The following is a 23,101-nucleotide window of genomic DNA, read 5'->3' on the forward strand; positions in this document are numbered from 1 at the left end:
GTAACGTAACTGTGCATGTAGCACACATTTCCGGTCTTAGTGTGTCGTATTTCCTGTTTCTTACATTGGGTACGCTTGTTTCCTCCCCCACCACTCGCCGGTTCATTGAAGCTCCTGGGCGTAATGGTGAATCTGAGCCCCGACACAATCGCACTCAAATCGAGCGCCGAGTTGCTCCTCGGGTGCACGTTGTAACCTCGTTGTAACGTTTGGTAGTAAAATGTAAGATTTTATTTTGCGCCAAGGATCTTAAATGATATCGCTCGTGGACTGCTCGCAAGAAACGACTCGTGGGCTCCATTAAATGCGAGGGAGCTGATGGAGAGATCCCGTTGCAGGCTTCAGGCGGGCTACGCTACTTTGTAGCGAGAGCTGCAGACATGAAGATCACAGACAGCGTGGTTAGAAGTTTCAGGGTTGCCCGAACATATCGAGTCAATTCACAGAAAGTCAACTGTGTGGACTTCAGCCCAAATGGTGAAAATGCAATAGCGAGTAGCGACGACGACTGCATTGTGTTATATGACATCCGAGAAGGAAAGTAAGTGGCCAATATTGTCATTACATTAAAAAACGGCAACTATCTCATGCATTTACGCCCCACATAAATGAAAAGAATGATCAATTCCCATATATACATTGCTTAAATATCCTAAATGAATAGGTCCACATGAATGTGTCTGTGCCATGGCAGTGCAGCGCGTTCGCTGCTGTGCATCACGTGATCAAATGATTAACAGACTTACATGTTAGGCCTTTTTTCCCAGACCTGAAAGAAACCTGTTCAGCAAGAAGTATGGAGTCGACCTCATCCGCTACACACATGGAGATGCACAGACAGTAGTCTACAGCTCCAACAAACTTGATGGTTATAACCAAACAGACATTATAAACTAAAATATGATACAAATTAATGTGCTCTAAAATGTTTTGGAAAATAAAATATTGATTTTGTGGCTTGTAGATACCATCCGATATTTGTCACTCACTGACAACAAGTACATCAGGTATTTCCCAGGTCACACGGCAAGGTGAGTAAAAAAGGAATGAAAGAAATGTTGCATAGTGTGAATGAATGTGAACAAAGTGGACTATTTCCACTCAGAAGCAATTATAAATACAAAGTTAGCACGTGGGAAAAGTACCATCAAAGTATATCACATTAAGGCTGCAACCACAACTATTTCCATAATCAAAGATTCTGCAGATGATTGTGTTGATTAATCAAAAAATTATTTGGTCTACAGAACATCTGAAAACAGCAAAAGATACTCATAACAATTCAACAAATGCCTTGTTTTGTTCATGCATCAGTCCAAAACACAATATATTTGGTTCACTTTAATGTTAAGATAAAGAAAAAAAGAAACTCATCATATTTGAGAAGCTTTTTACTGAATTGATTATCAAAATATTGTCGATTTATTTTCTGTCCATCGATGATGTATCTCATTGTTGCAGCTCTAATGCACATCCTGTATTTTTAAGCTCTAACACTTGTTTACTGGATGTCATCTGAAACCTTTAAGAAGTTATAATGTGTATTTACATATGATTCAATATTTACATTTTATACTCCCTACATGTAAGGCAAGTTGTTATTTTAATAGGCTCATAACAAATCTGGAAAATACATTCAATCGAATGTGTACAGATACACAAAGAAAGACGCATTCTTAAAATATACACAGAGCATGTTTATCTATTTTTCCCCACAACATGTTACTCAGTGGCCTAAAGTCATCATTGTAATTCACTCGTCTTATCTGTTCTTTTTTAGCTTTTATAGAATGGTGGTTTATTGTTTAATGGTTAAAGTTTGTTTCTTTTGTGATTTTAGAGTTATTGCTCTCTCCATGTCACCAGTTGATGACACGTTTATCTCGGGCTCGTTGGACGAAACAATCCGGATCTGGGATCTGCGCGCTCCAAACTGTCAAGTGAGCAGTCGGACTGGCACTTCTGCTCTCTGTGGACAGTTACTCAAGTGTCTAATTACAGCTACGGCTACGGCTGTTATTGGAAGACTTCCCATATGAAGTTATTACACATCATTAGGTTTTCAAACACCCTTTTTAATTTGTTGTACTTTGACCACTGGGTGTCCCCAGACCTGCTTCAGGAACCATTGCGACACATGGACCTGCCTCTCAACACAATCACAATGCTTTAAGACATTAAACCACAGACAAAGACTAGTATGAACAATGTATGACAGACATTGCAGTCATTAAATGGTTAGGATGAAATATAGTGTTAATGTTTTTGCAATCTCTTTCTCAAAATCCAGACTTCTTGTTGCAACTTCTTACTCTTTTCTTTGTATTTCTTTGTGTTTGTGTTTCAGGGTTTGACCAATCCACTGGGCAAACCTGTATGTTCCTTTGACCCCGATGGTCTGATATTTGCTGCAGGGGTAGAATCACAGGCCATTAAACTGTACGACCTGCGTGCTTTTGATAAGGTAAAATGCAGATTACTATGTGTACTGTGCTTTATGGTTTTATTTCTGTTTTACTGTATTATTCATACATATGATCTCTCTTTAAAAAGGGTCCCTTCGCCTCCTTTGATGTGAGGTTTAATCGTGTCTGCGACTGGACTGGACTCAAATTCAGTAATGACGGGAAACAGATTCTCATCTCCACCAATGGAGGGATGATTTGTGTCCTGAATGCTTTCAATGGATCTGTGCTGCACACTTTTTCTGTAAGAGACGTAGAGTTATGTAATCACATTGCCACAAACCTGTTGAATAACACCTGTCTGTATGTTAGCCTACTACGACTACTCAGAGGTGTTGTCTATCTTTGCTTATGTTAAGGGCTACAACAACAGTAAAGGGATCTCCCTGGAGGCCTGCTTCACTCCAGACTCTCAGTTTGTCATGATTGGTAAACCTAAATAATTCCTATTATTATGTTGGTCTCTCCCTGTAAGATCTCTGTTGTTAAAATGTGTCTTGCTGTGCAGGTTCAGAGGACGGGAGAGTCCATGTTTGGAGCACTGAGAGTGGGATGAAGGTTGCTGTGCTGGATGGGAAGCATCCCGGACCCATCAACACTCTGCAGTTCAACCCCAGATACATGACGTTTGCCAGCGCTTGCACGAACATGGTGAGATCAAACGCATCGCGTCCGTCTGTCCAGCAGCTGCCGTTGGACAAACTGCGATGAACAGATTGCTCATTCTCATTTTCTTCTTTGTTTCTCTCATCAGACATTTTGGCTCCCGTGTATTGACGAGACATAGAGGGACGTTTCCAAAAAGAGTCTTCGTTGTTACACACATCGCAGCTGTGCAGCGATGTCGCGTTGTGTGATGGACGGCCTTCCACGAGAAACATTTTTACTTTCATAATTTTTACCTGCAACATTTTTTTACTTTGAAAAGGGTTTTAATACCACCGGCACAAGACAATTCCACAAACCTCAGATTTTTTAAATGCCATTCAGTATATTCTTTTAACATTTTACCTGTTGATATTTATTTTAACTTGGTCTCTTAATATTTCATGTGGAATTTAATGAAATAATAGTCAGGGTTTTATTATTTTAATATGTGTAATAAAGTGTTTCAGATGAAATAAGAGCTACATTTTTTCCCTCTTTTGACAGCCTTAGTTTGATCATAGTTCAGATAAATCTTAAATGTACAATTGCTCGGGCTCGAACTAAATATTCTTTTCATTATCGATTAATCTAACAGGTTAGCGTACTTGTTTTTTCGACAAAAGTATAACATTTCAGAGAATGGGGGAAATTATTAATCAACTTCCTAAAGCTCAAAGTCACTTCTTCCCATCACTTGTTTTGTCATTTGTTAGTTTACTGTCACAAGAGAAGCAGCAAATCCTAAAATTCAAGAAACTAACCGAAGTCAGGTCAAACTTTTAATTTGTTGTCAAAATACTTGTTGATAAATGTTCCCCAGGATTTTTTCTATGTTCTCCAATAAAAAAGACTAATAATAATATTATTATTATTCAAGCTTTTAAAATGATAAATAATACAGAGTCTACATATGTCACCTTTTGTATCTATTTAAAATATTAGTATATATATATATTCAATTCAGTTTATTTTGTAAAGCCCAAAATTACAAATTTGCCTCAGAGGGCTTTACAATCAGTACACAATACCAATCGTATATATTCCAAAATAGATATTTATTTATATATAAATATATATTTTTATTTATATATATATATTATATATATATACGATTGATATTGTAACAATGACCCAGACATGAGTTCACTTCAAAGATGCAAACAATAGTTCCTCAGTCAGGAAACCAATCTGTGGACACACGTGCAAGCGTGAGAGAAACGCTGGCAGTTTTAATCAGTTTAATGAATGAGTTTTTTTCTTTTTGTGCACATAAAGTGTGTCTTCCTGAAGTAGAGGAGAGGGCTGGGGGTTCTGTTGAATAATGTATAGATGCTTGGGTTGTACACTCACCGCTGAGTGAATAATGGATGATACCATCACAGGTAACCTCACAGGTTCACACTTATCTTTCTCTCACCTCCTTCCGTTAGTTGCTTGTGCACAAAAGATGTGTGAAGGGAGAGAAAAAAGTTGTGGTAGTTTGAGTATTTGGCATTTACATTCTTACCATCACTTTTTCACCCTCTTTCTCGTCTCCCTATCAAACATCCTGTACTAACCTGAGAGTGTGTGTTTAGTGTGACCTTGGTGAGCTTGTCTGTGTTTTTGTCAGTTGCTAGTAATGGATCCACTGGTACTGACTGATCAGGAGACAGCTCGTATTGTTCTCATAAGTCATCTGCAGCTTTTTATCTCACACTTTGGGAGAAGAAAAACCTCACAGTCGTATTTTTTTACGTGCTTGTGTTGCTTCAGGTACCTACTCTATTCTCACCTTTTATGAATTATTAAATGCAACTTTGCCGATCAAAATGTACTGACCACAAATACACGAAAGCCCCCCATTCTCGCTCCATTGATCAGTGTTGAAATGTAGCGGCCAGATTGTTGCACGGTGTCACATTTCTGTGTCTGTAATTTGAGATCATGGCGTCTGCTGAGCTGGTCAGCCGCTATGTGAATGAGTATTAAAATGTGGATACATGCGCCACACTGGCAGCATCTAAAGACATCCTGATGCTGTGAGTAGTGGATCTCTACATGGCCTCACACACAGGACAGTACAGGACAGTTTGTGACTTGGGAGACGCTCCCCCACTGAGACTTTTTCAAGTTGTGGTCATCGATACGCAAAGAGTTTTAGATCAGTGGTCAGGGTGACATATCCACTGACAGGCACGTTATATTACTCATCAGCCACAGTTCCGCAGATTGTGTTTCACGTGTTAGGAATCTCCCCAGTCACCCTCGAGGCGTTTATGTCACTGATGCGCATGGGTCCATCTGTCTGCCATCAGTGGAGAGGCAGCCTACCTGTTGAGCCAGAAGAGCGAGGACACAGAGACCTGGACCCGGTCCTTGCTGCATGAGAGGAGTGGGAAGCTGACGGGCAAAAGATGTCACACCAAACTGGAATTAACGGTATGTTGGTTTTTTAAAGGATAACTGGACGTTTTCATAGACCGACATTTTTGCTTCTGTAATAGTTTAGTTCAAATCTAGTTTCAATGCTTTTTAAAATATCTTCTTAATTAAGCATAGCATGTAACACATACTCCCAATCTCACTGACGATATTCTTTGAAATTATCTTTTAAGATCATCTTTAAGTGGTGTTTTAATATTTTATAAACTGTGGATCCTACTCAATGGTGGACTGTAAAGGCTTCACATTAGTCTGTACAGTGTACAACTGATTCACAGTTAAAATGTGTGTCTTTTATGTTGTGATACCAGTAATCATGATACGTAGGACCGACAGGCCCGTTGTGGGGAGTTTTAAGAGCTACGTATATGTGTGTGTTATGGCATTTGGTAATTGGAGCGTTGGGGGGCCGGGTTGGCAGAAGCGTACCTCTCTCACCTTTCTCACCTGATCTTACATCATTTATGAGACTGCTGTGTTTGGTAACCATGGTGAGAGAGAAACAGGGAGTGCAATAAATAGCTAACTCTGGTTTTCAGTACCAGACTTACATTCATGGGTTTCAACATGTGGGGCTAATTTAGCTGTTTTAACACTGACTGAGATTTCTCAGGGTTTTTTTTGGTTCAAAGGTCTCCTGTCTGAGACACTAGTGTATAGCGTGACTCCGTGGCAGTGGATCAAATGTTCTCCCTGAAGTGGAGTCTCATGTTCTTACTTACCCAACTGTCTCACCTGCCTTCAACCCCCCATCCTCAGTTTTGACTTGTCCGCGTTATATTACTTTAGCAACATCGGAGCTGAAAGAGTTTCTGGCCCGAGCGAGGGGAGGTGCCATCAGAATAATGAAGATTGTCATCAGAAATGGTAAACGTGAGATGTTTCAAGTAATCAGAGAGATTTGACACACGTAAGCTTTCAGGTGAGTTATCTAAATCCTGAGATGCTGATACGTGTTTTTGTCTGCAGAGGAGTTGGTGTTAGATTCATACAGAGAGCCAACACACAGTTGGGACAGGGATTACGATCAGTTCCTGCTTCCTCTGCTCACGCCTCAGGAGCCCTGCTACATCCTCTACCGTCTGGACTCCCAGAATGCACAGGGATACGAGTGGATCTTCATTGCCTGGTCACCTGACCAATCACCTGTATGTCTGGAGTGTCTGTTTGACATGTTACTAAAACGTTGATCAAATGTAGTCATTTGAAGTCTCTTGCCAAACTTTTTGTGATCGTAAATTACCCTCACCGTCATATTTTTCTGAAAAACTGTTCTACAACTTAAACTTGGATGACATTTAGAAGTTATTTTCAAATGGAGGCAAAAGAAGATTCCGTCTTTGTCTCGTAAACAATGACCACAATTGAAACATATTCCAATTTTAAAAAGTCACAAAACATATGGTATTACACAATACCGGCCTTAAACACATTCAACATATGAGTTTTAAAGTTACATCATTCCTATTTTACATTACAATTCCTTCCAAAGCAAGTGACTAAAACAGATCAGAAACTAACTCAATAATTGAGAAGAATAAATAAAGAGAAACACCATTGTGTCTAAGTCACACAGTCATGTTTTAAGACATAAAAAACACTTTGAATCATAATCATAATCTCCGGTGTGTCTGGCACCCTTTAGGTGAGGCAGAAGATGGTGTACGCAGCGACCCGAGCCACACTGAAGAAAGAGTTTGGAGGAGGTCACATTAAAGATGAAATGTTTGGCACGGTGGAGGTGTGTGAAAGCCCTCCAGCATGACCACTGGTCATTGAATCTTCAGCTGCTGGTGATTCGGTACCTTCCTGTCTGTGTGGCTGTTTGCAGGACGACGTTTGCTTCCAGGGATACTTGCGACACATGTCCTCTTGCTGCTCGCCAGGTCCGCTCACAGCAGCCGAGCAGGAATTACAACGAATCAGAGTCACAGAGGTAACATTTAAACAGCACCGTTTAAAACAAGCACATTTTGACTGTCTTGTCTCAGTCTCAGACAAAGACAAGCTTTAATTTTGAAGACCACAATGGCAGGAATATCACGGAACTGCCTGCACATCGTCTGAAACGTCGTTATCGTTACCGTGAATGTTCAAAGAAAACAGAGGGGAGTTTTATGTGTGGGAATTCTCCTGTTTTCTTTGAACAATCACAATAATGATAACGACGTTATCGACGAACATGTTTTAAATTCTTTTATCAAAACCTCAAAATGTGTTTTGATTTGATCAAGACATTTCTTTCATACGGTATATATGGCAATAAAAGAGGTGAATGAAGAGGAAACTTCATTAGTTTTCTTGGGTGTTTTTATGGGAATGTAGTTATTTTAGTTTAATTTGAAGAGTGCCAATGGTTTCCATTTTCCATATTTTATCAGACTGTTCTGGTCTTGGCTTTGAATCTGGTCTCTCAACCCCTCGAAGTCTTGGTCTTGTCTTGGTCTCGATAAACTCTGGTCTTGGTCATGTCCTGGTCTCGGTCTCGGTGGTCGTTACACAATATAAAAGAAAATGATACAATGACAAAAACACTTATTCATATGCCAATAACAAAAGGCCGGAGAAAATAAATCGATTTTTAGCCTGGATTAATAACATTCGATGTTGGAGGCTGTTCCGCAACTTGAGCCCGGCCACAGAAGAAAGCACCGCCACCTTCACGCCTAGAATGACGAACGAAACAATACAAACGGTCTGGATATGAAATACAGCTGATGCATGCATTATGTGTAGTGTACTCATTCTGTATACGTCTACTTTCTTCCTGCAGGATAAAGTTATGTGGGTATGTACAAGTCATTTATAATACAAATTCCACTCTGTGTTCATGAAGAAGAGATTTTCAATCTTTTACATCCACAGGATGAACGTAGACGAATTGGGACTCCAACAGCTCGGGCGAGGGTGTGTTACAATCTGTTTGACTCACTGGCATTTCATTTTCTGTCATGTGTTGTAACAAATCAACACATTTTTTTGTGTTTTCATCCCACAGGTTACAATGGAGTTTGGCTTAGACAAAAGGGCACAGACTCTTCAAGGTCTTGCATTCCCATTGCAAGAAGAGGCCAAACGGGCTCTGCAGCAACTCAAGCAGAGACGCATCAACTACATACAGCTGGTGAGCCCGGACATAACACCTTTTTATTAATCACACGGCGTGCAACATGAAAACATATTGCCCTACAACAGAAAACAGTCATCAGGATGTGTTTTGAACAAACTGTGTGTCTGCGTGTGTCTGTAAAATGAGGTGAAGTTGGTTGTGCGGGGCTTGACCCCTGAACAAAGTCTGCTTGTGTATGTTGTGTTGCAGAGCTTGGATGTAGCGAAAGAGACCATTGAGCTGGTTCACACCAAACCTACAGAGACCCATGAGCTTCCCTACAGAATTCCTGCAGATACACCCAGATACCACTTCTTCATCTTCAAACATTCCCACCAGGGTCAGCGGCAGGAGGCACTGGGTCAGTACAGTCTCACTCTGCAGGTGGGAGCAAAGTGGTGGGCTAATGCAGAGAGGCAATATCATGTCCTCTGCTTATCAAGAATCATATACAGATATCAAGTTCCATCATTTAACTCTCTTTTTTTTAATTGAAGGAAGGGAGCCTCATGTCATAACACAGAAATCCCCATAGTTATGAGGAAGTTTCCTCCGTGTGCTCATAACAGAACACATGCATTATGAATAAAAGACAGATGATTCATAACCACTTCCCCATAGAAAATATATATACATGAGTGGAAGCAAGAAATGTTTTTTCAGAATAAAATCAATTGCAAAAAAGGAAGAAAGTGCTTTAAAATACAGTTCTAGTGCTTTGCTCTTGTAAAGGGCTGGTGCAGAATTGAGGAGCAATTTAGTAATGTGCTGGTTCTGCAGTAAGTACTGTTGGGAAAATGTTTCCTGAGAAGCGAGTTATTATGAGAGGATGTTCTAGGACTCTGTCCACCCCTGGAGAAGTGTGTGTAGTTTAGAGGTCTGAGTGAGTATGAGTGTTTGATCCATAGCCTAAAGAGCTTCAACAGCAGAATTGAAAAGTAAATCTAATCCAGTGAAGTCGTAAATATCAGCTGCTCAGGTGACGACTGTATGTCTCTTTCAGTGTTCATATATTCGATGCCTGGGTACACCTGTAGTATCAAGGAACGGATGTTATACTCCAGCTGTAAGAACAGGCTACTGGAGGAGGTGGAGAAAGACTACCAGCTGGAGGTCACCAAGAAGGTATACAGGTCACCACAATCCCCCGCAAACAAGACAATATCAAATAATATATCTCTTAAAATCAACAGTTAACAAGATCACCCCAATGTATCTATAAACTGGTCATCTTATTGAAAAGAGTAGCCATTAATATGTGTGTCTCTCTGTGTGTGTTTGTGTGTGTGTGTGTGTGTGTGTGTGTGTGTGTAGATGGAGATAGACAATGGCGACGGCCTGACAGAAGACTTCCTGTACGAGGAGGTGCACCCAATAGAGCACACCATAAAGCAAGCCTTTGCCAAACCCCGGGGACCAGGAGGAAAGAGGGGCAACAAACGCATCATCAAGGGTGCAGGGGAGAATGGGGAGGACAGTTAGACAGTACACACACACAATACTAACACTACACACACACACCAACACTATATCTATGAATTGACTTGTTATTTGACTGTTTAGCTTTTAGCCATTTCTTCTTTTTACTGCAGTCACACATTTCATACTGAAAACAAGAGGAAAAATAGTAAAGATCCACCAGAAAGCAAAATCTGAATAAATGTTCCGGTTGTGAAATAAAAACTTTGGAATTGGAAAAGGTGTAAGCTAAGAATTCTCCTGAAAATACACTCAAGGAACTGCTTCTTCAATGAATAAGTCTGATTCAGAACACTGTTTAAGTCTAACCAGGGGGATGGCTGATATGCGGACACATCTTTTGGTTTATTAATTAAGATTAAACAAAGATGAATTGTTCGTGAAAACAAGTTGAAGTCTTCCACAGTGTTGCTTATCTTCTTAACCTTTGCTTAAAACATTTTCTGAAATACAAGACAGTACATGGTTGGAAAATGCAAACATACTGGCTTACCATATACTTCCAAAAGAGATGCCCATCATCTTCCTGAAGTGGGACGCCAAGAGGATGGCAGCGTTTTTATGGTTGAGAACTTGTCGCCTGTGTAAAAATACTGTATAACCGTTGTTGAAATATCCCTCAACACATTGTCACAACCCCCCCTGCCCCTGCTAAAAATGATGACTCAAAAACAGATTTTCAAAGAAGAAACTGCAGGACATTCACTTCAGCTGACATTAGCACCCATCGCTGTCTGTCTGATGTTAGTCAGGCTCCGTGCTTCAATTATTCATTTTTGTTTAACCCAATTGTTTAATAAAAAAGAGAATTCTGGGTTTATACATTTTAAGTCTCGATTCCTGTATTCTTGGCCTTCATTGTTACCGGCGATGCTTATTACCCTTCACCGTGCGTTGCGTAAACATTTCTTACAGACATAGTGGATGTGTTCCCTTTCAGTTCATCTACAAAATAAATATGTTGACATGATCGGGCTGAAGAAATGGTTTGTTCACAACCTGGTGGATCATCTGATTCCTGCAGCATTTATCTTTGTTGTAGAGATGTGGGTTTGTTCGCAATTTGGTGCGTACAATGTTATAATAAGCACTGGCTAAACCTAAAAAATGAAGAAAGGAAATGGCCTAAAAATACAACGTTGTAACCGTTGGGCTCATGTTGGACGCCAACATGAACGAACACACATGTTCATGTTTACTGCTCTGGGTCCTTCTACAGAAAGGCTGGAGTCTGTGTAGAACAGATCTTCTGACCACCGGAGGATTTTGATGTTCAGCTGGAGCGACTGATGGTGCCGGGTCCGACCCGGGTAGAGGACCGTTGGTATGCACCGCTGACTACTGGAGGTGTCGTGTTTATTGATACAAATAAGACATGAGAACTGCTTTTGAATGCAACACTGTATTTATTGACCCCCCACATCAATGAACATCAATATATCAACATACATTTAAAACAAAGAACACAAAACATCTTTCTCGAGAACAAAGGGTAGACTGCCTTTGTCTCTTCAGCCCTTAGAGGATTATTCTGCCTCTTTTGTAGTCAGAACTTGTTTAACCCGGTAATGATAAATCACAAGGAGAGTTAATAAGTGAGTTAATTAGTTAGTTAGATAGATAGTAAGTGACCCAAATGAAGACGACACTATCCAGCTTTGGCCACCTGCCGTTCCTCCTCTGTGGGCTGGACACCCAGACCAACCCCCCAACCTCAAAATGGTGTCCTCTGGTGTGCACATCGTAGTTCCTCTGTTGCCTCGCCCCCGCACTGGTTCCTGGTTCGTGGGCCGACTCCCAGCGGTCATCCCAGTCATGTCGGAGCCCGGTTTGTCACACAGGACAGAGACATGCGTCTCAAAGTTTCTGCCCTGATCTGTGTGGATGACTTCAGGGGCCCCACATCTGCTGAACATCCCTCCCACCACAATCGTCTCCAGGTCTGGCAGGCAGTGAGCTTTCTGTGGCGGCAGCAGTCCTCCATGTCACGCCTATGTTGCCCCAGGAGAACCCCGGCAGAGGGGCGGAGGGGTATTACTCACCCTGAAGTTACTGCATGGAGCTCTGTCTCTCTCAGACACCGCCTCTCAAGTCAGTATAGCAGAGTCCTGGACATGAGACCTCATGAAGTCAGTGTAGCAGAGTCCTGGACATGAGACCTCATGAAGTCAGTGTAGCAGAGTCCAGGACACTGCTACACTGACTTGAGAGGCGGTGTCTGAGAGAGACAGAGCTCCATGCAATAACTTCGGGGTGAGTAATACCCCTCCGCCCCTGTTCAGCAGATGTGGGGAAAGAAGAAAGAAGCACAAGCTTAATATCTGTGTACATACAGTGCATCCGGAAAGTATTCACAGCGCTTCATTTTTTCCACATTTTGTTATGTTACAGCCTTATTCCAAAATGGATTAAATTCATTATTTTCCTCAACATTCTACACACAAAAACCCATAATGACAAAGTGAAAACTGTTTTTTGCAAATGTTCGCACATTTATTAAAAATAAAGAACGAAAACATAACATGTTTAATCAATCAATAATAATAATTTAACAATCAAAGGTCAAGGTTATGGAAAGGTCAAAATCTTCTTTTTACCATAGCATGGTCAATTTGTATCCAATTGGCATGCAACTAATGCCAAAATGTTCATAATTCAATGCCCAATATTGTGATATGCGAAGGTATGCGCTCTACCGAGTGCCCGTTCTAGTTTTCTTTGGTTTGGCTGACAACACTTACACTCCATTACACACACATTCACACACTACTGATGTTACCAGGGCTCTCAAGTTTTGAAGACAGGCAAGCGTGACATTTCCATCAGCACCCTCGGATATCAGTCAGTCGCGCGCAATTCCAGGATGCTTTATTTTCATTGGTTGCTGGATTAAATCTTACCCAGATACGGTTATTTTTCTGATTGGCTATTGTGTAGCCCATTTCTTTTTTATGATTGGCTGATAAGTGGCACCTCACAGCAGAACTCCAGGGGAGCGCTTGATTCCCTCACGGTGAGGGCAGCGCGGCCAGCTCATGTTTGCGCGCTGCGGCACATTAAAACACAGGGCTCTCAAGTCTCACGCATTGAGCGTGAGACTCACGCACTCCCGCCACACATCGAATTCCTCACGCTGAAAAAACCTCTCGGCTATTTAATGCTTGAATGCAGGGGTGCTCAATACGCCGATCGATTGTTCCGCTGCAGAGCTCCGACGCCGGTCCCCCCCCCCCCCGTCAACAACTTTTCTCGGAGTAGAAATAGTCACTAGCACCAGCAGAATTCAGTGCACTGAAAGTACCCGGATGGCACACTGCAAACGGGCAAAAAATGCAGCGTAAAACGATGGACACTACTGGCCCTAAACGGCCGCCATCTTGGCTACGTAGCGGAAGAGGAGGAGCCCTTCCGCCAGCTTTTCATTTTATTTCTAAAACAATGGCGGACGAGATGGCTCCGGTAGAAGCGGTAGACCACGAAGCTACAGACCGTAAATGTAAGTATCAGCGGTAATTAAACATTGTACTGGTATTAAAATGTACTACTAACATTCCATTCTCAGATTAAAGCCAGCGACATGAGTATTTGGTGGAGTTAACGATGTATATGATATATACCGACAGTTAGCATACCTAGCTAGCTAGGTAGCATTCGATGCCATTGGATCTGCATGGCAGTTATGATAAGCTAGCTGGCTAATCCACCACCCGATCCTCTTGCCAGTCCGACGAAGGTGCACTTTTATCGGACACTTTTCGCTTGACGAGCGGGGGCAGGTGGCGGGCTCCAGGCGCTTGCTCCAGCGGCAAGTCCGACGACTGATAGCTGTGTCAGTCATCGGACAGTGTTAAACAACGGCTGTTCTGTTAAACAATCGAAATAGCAATTTTAATAATGGATTAACAATGGATATGCTCAGTTTAATAACGGGTTAACCCTCCTGTTACCTTCATATTTACTGACATATTTTACCCTTTAAAACCTCCAGAAAATTATTAGAATTAATATTGTTTTCCAAGTTTAAGTGTGAGGTACTTTGTTTGTTTGTTGACTACCGAAAGAACACCGACATTAAACATTGAATGGGGTCAAATTGACCCGAAGGTAACAGGAGGGTTAACATGACACCGCGAACGTTTGCCCACACGCCGCCCGATAATTAATACCGTTACGATAGCTATCTTAGCTTGTCCTTCTAGAAATAATTGTAGCTTTCAATCATCGTTGTTGTTGTTGTTTTTATGTCGTGGTATTTCACATGTCTAGGGACAGACGAGGACACGAGGGCCTTAATCCCGTGGCGGTCTGTTAATAAATCCCTCTTCACGGGGAAGAGGAACACCTCCGTGACTGGATTTGAGTAAGTAAAATTACTCATACGGTAGCTAATAGGACTTTATTCTAAATGGTTGCCTTAGTTGCTAACCTTGCAATGATCAATGTGGTCATTACTGTGTCAGGGATGTGGTTGAGGCGAGATGTTAAAGCAGCATATATTTCCACCAGGGTCTTCATAAAGGAGAGAGGGCTTGGGAGCTTGGATCCCAAGCTTGTGAAAAAGAGGTGGGAAAACCTCGTTCACAAATATAAGGTCAGATTAAGCCTAGTGTCCAACAAAGCCTAGTCCAATAAAGTATCTTTCTTGATCATAACTTTGCCCCTGTAGAGTAACACACTTGCACAATGTAGAGATGGCATGGCTAGTGAGTATTTACATGCAGTGTACATGTACATGGATGCAATATATTATGATTAAGGTGATTGTTGTTACACTTGTTCTTATCTATGTATTGTGCTCAAAGTAATGTAAAGTAATCGTATGGTCAGCCTTCAGCTCAATAACCAATTACCAGACCAGTTGAAGGCGCAATGATGTGCAACTCCAGTTTGGCTTTCTTTTCATCCGCAGGAGTTCAAGAAACCCCAGACAGGTGTGAGCACAGAGGAGGGTGGGGTCACTGCTGCTTCTTGGAAGTGGTATGCCCTTATGGATGAGGCACTGGGGGCCAGGCCATCTGTGACCCCTCCAGTCCTCTTTGCCTCATCCAGCCGGAAAGTGGCAGGGACCCCCCCTCCCCGCTGTGGTCACACCCCTCCCTGTGGTCAGGAATGCAAGTCGAGCTTCCTCCACAGTGTCAACCCCGCCAGGGTGAGCGAGGCAAGGGAGGCTGCTGAGAGAGAGGAGCGGCGACATCGGGAGACCCTGGAGAGGGAAGAGAGTCGCCACAGGGAGACGGTTGCCATGGAGGAGAGGAGATTTAATTTTCTCAGAGAGAGTGAGGAGCGGCGAGAGAGAGAGGCAGCTGCCAGAGAGAAGGAGACGGCAGCAGAGAGGAGGGAGACAGCAGCCAGAGAGGAGCGGCGAGAGAGGGAGACGGCAGCAGAGAGGAGGGAGACAGCAGCCAGAGAGGAGCGGCGAGAGAAGGAGACAGCCGCCAGAATGAGCGAGGCAGCCGCCAGAGAGGAGCGCCTCCTCACCCTTTTGGAAAAGATTTCAGCTCAGAAATAATAATAAAGCCTGGTTACTTCAGATTTATGTACATGTCTGTTGACTAGTGATGGTGAGATGAAGCCTCATGAGGCATCGAACCACTTCAGCCAATTGGTTCAGAAAGGGTTCATTTCTCGAAGCTTCATGTGCTCACGACACCACCTACTGGCCAAGTGCATAATCACAGGCAGCTGTATCTGAACCACATAATGTGTTGCATTGCATTTTTACCTTCGCATTGAAAATGGAGGTTATGTTTTGATCGCCGTGTATTTATTTATTTATTTCTATGCGTGTTATTCGCAAAACTCAAAAAGTATTGAACCGAATCGCATGAAATTTGGTGGGATGATTGTTTATTATCCGGGGACCAGTTGATTAGATTTTGGGATCGATCGGGTCAAAGGTCATGAACAGGTCAAAATCTTTCGCAGAACTCAAAGTATTGAACCGAATCGCATGAAATTTGGTGGGATGATTGGTTATTATCCGGGGACCATTTGATTAGATTTTGGGATCAATCGGGTCAAAGGTCATGGTCATGGAAAGGTCAAAATCTTTTTTTTACCAAAGCACGATACATTTTTGACCAATTGGCATGCAACTAATGCCAAAATGTTCATAATTCAATGCCCAATCTTGTGATATGCGAAGGTATGCGCTCTACCGAGTGCCCGTTCTAGTTTTGTCTGTTATGGCTGTTGGGAATGACTGAATTACAAAAATGTATGACCAAATAATTTCTGTACATAAATGATCACATATGTGCATAATAAAATATTTTTTTATGTGTAAATGTTCCCAAAATGGTAGTACCATATGATATGGCAGGTTGTGTAATGTTATTATGTCCCTTTAGGAAAATGGCATGGGCTTAAGCAGGCAGAGGACAGTGAACGTGTGTGTAACTAGGAAGAGGGGACTGAATGTGCTTGTGTAACTTGGACAGTGATGTACAGGACAAGGGACATTTTATTCAGAAATAAGTTTCTCAACAGTTCCATCTTATCACCTATCCTCTCTCCTCTCCTAACTCTCCAACTATCTCTCTCTAAACTCTCCAAACTCTCAACCAACAACCCGCATTTTGAATGGAGCCTGAGGGGTTTATATTGCTGTCAAACCTCCCGGCAAAATCGGAACCACTTCCCGAAGCAGTCACGTGGTACAGCCGGGCAGCGAGGCTTCGGACGTCATCATTTTTGGCTCCTCCCCTAAATGAAGCAAGCCTCGATACGCGCTTCGAGGAAACGCCCCCTCCATTACTCGACACACGCTTCGAAGCGTCTGCACATCTCGTAACAACACTACTGTTAACTAACACTTAACCCGGGGCATGTCGAAGGCCCTGGCCACCAGCCGATAGGAGGTGGCGCTGGCAAGCCAAAAAATAAAAACTAGACAGGAGATCTCGGGGCCCCAACCGTGGTCACAGTCAGTGCCCAGCACAGCCATGAGGGCGTTGAATGACTCGGTTGAGCCTGAAATCCACCCTCATGTCACTGTGGCCATCAAAATACAACGCCAGCAGTGGCATTGCAGCATTGATACGGCAGCGCCGCCTGGGACTGGGTGGCTGCTGTAGAGTGTGGGGAGGGGAAGATTATATTAATATGCAAGTCATTTTATCAATAAAATGTTGTCATTGAGGTTTTGTAGTATTTTATTGCGTTTTCTGATTTATATTAGAATTGATGCATGTTTGTAACAATAATTAATATGCCTGTGTGTTCAATTGCTAATTGATTCCTGTATCAGGGTAAACTTAACTACAACAGATATGTGTATAAAAGTGCAGTCAGTCAAAGTAGGCCTATTACTGTGTGAATTCAAGCAGATGATGCCTATCATTTCAGTGGATAATTCTTAAAACTAATTGGAATCTAGGGACAAACATGTACAGATTTGTCATGTTTTATTTCCATATGGTGTGTATGTGGATTGCAAAGAAGAAGGCTACTTCTGACAAAGATAATTGAGAATTTGGCATACCTAGCTAGGAGAATTTAATTGCAACTACTACATGAAGCTATGCTGTGAAGGTAAGGCAAAATCACAATTAAATGTACATACCATCTCGACTTCAGCCAGAAGGCGGAGGCTCCTGCCGCGATTGTGGAGGTATCGCAGTTTCCACATGGGATGGAGAAAGGTAAGGGACAAAAAAGGGCAAGAAGTGCATTCATTTTGTGTTTTTAAGTTTTCGCGGGTATCGTAAGCAGATTTGCGTACGTCGATTTGCGTCCGTCACTTCGCCCAGTGGTTAAACGTAATGTTCCATGATAGCAACATCCATGTTCTATGAGGAACTCAGAACCTTCCATCTCCAGCATAAATAAGAACTTCTAACTTTCGCTGGGCCACGCCCCTTTGATGTGACGTCACCTGACCGCGTCACGTAATTAGAATGATATATGTTTCTTATTTTCACCCAGGCACGTGCACAGATAGAGCCCTAGTGGTGCTCAAGCACCAGCCCTTTTGCCCTGGATGAGAAAAGGGCCCTTTCTGCTGGAGCCACATTTTTTCTTCATTATCAGTATTTAAGAAATAAAGTTACTCTCTGTCATCAAGTTCCCCCAAATGTGTATGGATGTCTGTCGGGGCCCTCCCTCCTCCACTTAGAGCGCAGTAAACGCAAGAAAAAACAACACTTGTAATAACTATACTTACTAATTGAGAATGAGGTCATGCCAGGAAATATCAGACTTCCGTGAAAACGTTATAATGCCTCAGTCTGATATTTCACGGCATGACCTCACTCTGGGTTAGAAAGTAGTTATTACAAGTGTTGTTTTTTCTTGCATTTACTCTTTTCATCCGAGCGGTCGAGGTTAGTAAGTCGTTTATTATATGGCATTTTTTCGCTCCTAATGTTTTGTAAATAAAAACAAATTGTAATATGTCATTTTGTTCAGCTCTCATGTCTTCTCACGACACGGTGTGTTTCAGGTGTTTCCTAGCAACCAATTACTTAACTTCAAGTTACAGTGATCAATAGAAAAATAATTTTGCCGATGGGTGCCCTTTTGGGGGGGTTTGAGCACCTGCCCCCCAAAATGTCTGTGCATGTGCCTGTATATATATATATATATATATATATATAACTGTTAGAGAGGTCAAATGATTACTTTCCATTACCTTTTTCGTAAAGTCTTCAGTCCATTTGTTCTTCTTCTTTAAACAAATAATGTATTCTTTTATTTGGAAATATTAACAGGTACATAACACAGTAAACATTAACTGATATTTCCATTGTTTATCATCCTTTTGTTGAAATATCAGATAACAAACCCACTCCCCCACCCCTCCCACTGTATACACTAGAGTACAGGACATTAAATACATAAACAATACATACAAAGAGGTCACCTCATTTCGCCGACCCAGACGTACACACACACACACACACACACACACACACACACACACACACACATACATCTGGAACATCTGTATGTAGACACACCTGCACAGAGTCAATACCCAGTATCACACAAGTACAATATATCCAGAAATTAAATGACAACATGAGTTGTTCTTCTTCTTTGAGTTCGGGCAACCTATTATACGGGCAACCTATTATACTCAAGATTTATTTCCCAGGAACGTAGACACATTTTTTCTTCATTAATCAGTGTTTAAGAATAACACTTACTCTCTCTGTCATCAATTCCCCCCAAATGTGTTTAGATATCTGTCGGGGCATTTATTTGAGTTCTTGTGAGAATTTCGCCTCGACATGCTCCGCGGCGCTCATGTCTTCAGCTCTCACGACACAATGTGTTTCAGGTGTTTCATAACAACCAATTACTTGCTCACTTCAAGTTACAGTGATCAATAGAAAAATCATTTTGCCAATGGGTGCCCTTTTTTTTGGTTTGAGCACCTGCCCCCTAAAATGTCTGTGCACGTGCCTGTTATCACCTGTTATTAAATGGCTAACTGGTAAATGTTTGTAATATTGGGTCATGCATGGATTGTGACATTCATGTAAATCACAACCACAGCGTTGTGTATACATATTCATTATTAAAAAAGTTTTAAAAAGATCTTCAATGTCTACAATAAAATGCAGAAATCCTAAATCTGACAAAAGTCAATATTGAGCTCCCTCAAGAACAAAAGAAAAATATATGTATATATTTATAAATATATATGTATATATTTAAATATATGTATATATTTAAATATATATAACATTTATATATATGCAACCAATATATATATACTACCAATATATTATATAGATATATATATTTTTATATATATACATATATATATAATATAATATATTGGTAGTTATTAACAAGTGTTATCTGCTTACATTTAGCTTTACTTGAGGCAAATGAAAGGGAGTTTAGAAACTATCTCCATTGAGTGAGAGTGCACGAGAGAATTAGAAATACAAGGAATAACTATCGACATCTCTCTATTCTTTGCATTAATAGATATTATTGATATTATATGATATTCTTTCTCCATTGAATGATGTATTTGATACTGAGCTAGTTCATCTTTATCTCAGTGATCGTGTTCGAATGAGTATAAAATATCACTCTGACCCTGAAATTCTGTCTCTAACAATAGATATTCGGGGTCTCTAAAACATAGCCGTGCTGCTTATGAAGACAAATTTCCCCTTGGGGATTAATAAAGTATATATCTATCTATCTATCTATCTATCTATCTATTATTATTAGGGCCCGAACACTGACAGTCGGAGCGGAGGTCCTATTCTTCTCTAAATGTTTGTTATTACTGTACGTGTTTCGGCTTATTATATGTTCTTAATCAGCTCAGTTTAGAACATTGGTCAAAACAATCAAAAGACGGTCCTTATGAAAGCTTAGGTTTCATCAAACCACGTGGATGTGGTGTGGCGACTCATTATTAAAAGGTGCAAATTTATATCATTTTTGATCATTTACTAACACTTTATAAATTATCTAAATTATATGTACTTAGTAATTGGTTTTTAATGTCTATTATTCTTCATTTAAAAATATAGAATCCATCATTAATGAAGTAACCCAATAATGGAACGCATAATTGTCAAGCGTATTGATCAAAAACAAAACATGTACGACTGTTTATGAACTGCACACTAATGAGTTAATGTTGGAACAATGCTTTATAAATGATGAATTAAGTGTTTACTCAGATTTAACTAATGCTATATAACGTTCAGTTATTTTAAAGTACCAACATACTTTTTTGTATTATGTGCTAACATCTAGTAGTTGTTGTTAAACACATAGTTGAGATGGTACAACCACCTGGGGCAAAAGGGTAATGAACAAACCACAGGAGCAACAACAACAACAGTAGGGCGCAGCTTCATGACCCCTAACGGGGGGGAAGAGGATGCCGACTGCACATCTGTCCTTTCAGCCTTCATTTAAATCCATATGTGTTCATGCAGCAGTGTGTATTCATGTTCAATATTGTAACCATGACATGGTGCTCACCTTTCAGGGTTTATGAGTCTTGGCTTCAATTCTTCTGTCGTGGCATTAAGTCTCATTTGTAGAACACAAGGCTCATGTGAGCACAACTAACTAAGTCTAAGATCATATTTGTCTCTATGCTGATGATGTTTTACTTTTGCCTCCTTTGTATCTGCAGTTGTTATCCTCAACTAATTTGGGCACTAAATGACGTTACCACATCAGCTGTTCTTGCTCATGAGTTTACTCCAATTATTCACTGTAAAGTATTTCTAACAGTCAAACGAAATATGACAACCCTACTTCTTTCATTATCCTTTCAATTGCATATATATATATACCGCTATAGTTCAACGTTAAAGTCGAATTTTAACCCTCAGTCAAACTGATTTAACATTATCTGTGAATAAATAATAAACTCTTTGTGCTCATTAGATTAGTGTCTCTGAGCTCTTTTTTTCATTATCCTGGTCTCTGATTGGTAGGCTACTGTCATGGTCCCCTGTTTGTCCTCTGCGTGTGAATGTGTGTGTGGCCTTCCATTCCCCCTCCTGCTGCCAATCAACAAACACACATGAAACCCATTCCCTCGTCAAGCCCCACAGCTTATCTCCCTCAGTTCTCCACTCCTTGCCAGATCAGCAGTTTACATTCCCGGATCGATTACGATGGCCTCTTGGATTTTCAGTATATTCTTGTCTGTAAACGAGTGCTTTCCCAGCCACAGCCTCTTTGCTCCCCCTGGAGAACTACCTATAGCTACCCCAACCGGCCACCAGCCCGCAGAGAACGCCATCACGGATCCCACACCTCTTCCATCTCTGGCCTTGTAATAAATATATTCTTGCTTTTTTTTCTCATGACATCTCTCCCCATTCTCTTCCCCATCACATTCACTCTTGCCTTTGCCTTCTTCGGACACCTGAGCGAGGTTTGACTGCACTCAACTGAAGGCTGTTTTACATGGTCCTACAATAAAATATATATATATTTTTATTTTATAGCAAATATTACCTCATTTCTGTCGAACTGTTTAAGTTCATGTGATATCATAAAGTCATGCAGGCCAGCAGCAGCAGGGATTGGGGCTCTAGAGGTCAGTTGGTTGTGTGTGTTTTCCAGGAAGTCCGTGTTCACAGAAGCCTTCAGCTGTTCAGTTTGGCTGCTTTCATACCGCTGTGGAAAGACAGTTGATGTGAACAAGTTTTCCTGGAAACACAATTCAAAGCTGACTGGCAGCTTTCAAGTAGTTGTTATCTTTGTATATGATCTGTGGGGTGAGGATGAAAGTTGACTTCGTGAAGACATACTGACTTCTGTCATGACACTGTTCAGTTAATTTTCGGGAAAACAAATCAGCCATTTGCCAGCAAATATCTGCATGACCAGAAACAACCATAAATAAACACTGGCTGAAAGAATTAATTGTTCAGTATGATGGAAGGCATGATTTGTATCTGTCACATTAATCAAGCTAGATTTATAGCTACGTTTATTATACAATATAATGTATATATAATATATATTATTATATTTATTTATTCACATTGATACATATATAATAGTACTTCACAGTGTTTAACAGAGTAGTGTTTTCAATTCAATTCAATTCAGTTTATTTGTATAGCCCAATTTCACAAATTACAAATTTGCCTCAGAGTGCTTTACAATCTGTACACATAGACATCCCTGCCCCAAAACCTCACATCGGACCAGGAAAAACTCCCAAATAACCCTTCAAGGGGGGGGAAAGGGAAGAAACCTTCAGGAGAGCAACAGAGGAGGATCCCTCTCCAGGATGGACAGAACAATAGATGTAATGTGTACAGAAGGACAGATTTAGAGTTAAAATACATTCAATGAATATGACAGAGTGTATGAATAGTTCATAGAAGGCATATTCCACGATGGAGACCTCCGCGATCCATCAGGCAGATGGAGGTAGAGAGGAGGAGTGGGCGGAGTCTCAACAGGGCAGTGGCGTGGTCGGTAGCAGGAATTCCACGACCCAGACCTCGATGATCCATCAGGCAGA

At 41.1% G+C, this 23,101-nt stretch overlaps 3 protein-coding genes across 4 annotated transcripts; all 3 read left to right on the top strand.

Moving 5' to 3' along the window:
* Positions 1 to 112: 112 nt before the first annotated feature.
* On the top strand, positions 113 to 3,591 carry LOC130208143 (WD repeat-containing protein 82-like). The gene is made up of 9 exons (XM_056437113.1): positions 113 to 541; positions 768 to 868; positions 965 to 1,031; positions 1,841 to 1,940; positions 2,348 to 2,464; positions 2,554 to 2,709; positions 2,825 to 2,894; positions 2,974 to 3,116; positions 3,220 to 3,591. Exons 1-9 carry the CDS (start codon positions 381 to 383, stop codon positions 3,250 to 3,252), a joined length of 948 nt encoding a protein of 315 aa, XP_056293088.1. The 5' UTR covers positions 113 to 380; the 3' UTR covers positions 3,253 to 3,591.
* A 1,567-nt stretch (positions 3,592 to 5,158) lies between these two features.
* LOC130208142 (twinfilin-2-like) lies at positions 5,159 to 10,128 on the top strand. The gene is made up of 9 exons (XM_056437112.1): positions 5,159 to 5,534; positions 6,327 to 6,404; positions 6,507 to 6,685; positions 7,183 to 7,278; positions 7,369 to 7,473; positions 8,536 to 8,661; positions 8,857 to 9,007; positions 9,650 to 9,771; positions 9,961 to 10,128. The coding sequence occupies exons 1-9, from the start codon at positions 5,510 to 5,512 to the stop codon at positions 10,126 to 10,128; spliced, it is 1,050 nt and encodes a 349-aa protein (XP_056293087.1). The 5' UTR covers positions 5,159 to 5,509.
* Positions 10,129 to 13,387: 3,259 nt separating this feature from the next.
* Positions 13,388 to 17,265, top strand: LOC130208145 (coiled-coil domain-containing protein 177-like). 2 transcript variants are annotated; one of them, XM_056437114.1, is made up of 4 exons: positions 13,397 to 13,621; positions 14,392 to 14,485; positions 14,632 to 14,716; positions 15,035 to 17,265. In XM_056437114.1, exons 1-4 carry the CDS (start codon positions 13,456 to 13,458, stop codon positions 15,632 to 15,634), a joined length of 945 nt encoding a protein of 314 aa, XP_056293089.1. In that variant the 5' UTR covers positions 13,397 to 13,455; the 3' UTR covers positions 15,635 to 17,265. The 2 variants fall into 2 exon arrangements, 1 of the variants encoding a protein (XP_056293089.1); XR_008834364.1 differs by lacking the exon at positions 14,632 to 14,716 and having other exon boundaries at positions 13,388 to 13,621.
* Positions 17,266 to 23,101: the final 5,836 nt, after the last annotated feature.

The sequence above is a fragment of the Pseudoliparis swirei genome, chromosome 18 (assembly GCF_029220125.1).
Source record: "Pseudoliparis swirei isolate HS2019 ecotype Mariana Trench chromosome 18, NWPU_hadal_v1, whole genome shotgun sequence".
Taxonomy (NCBI): domain Eukaryota; kingdom Metazoa; phylum Chordata; class Actinopteri; order Perciformes; family Liparidae; genus Pseudoliparis; species Pseudoliparis swirei.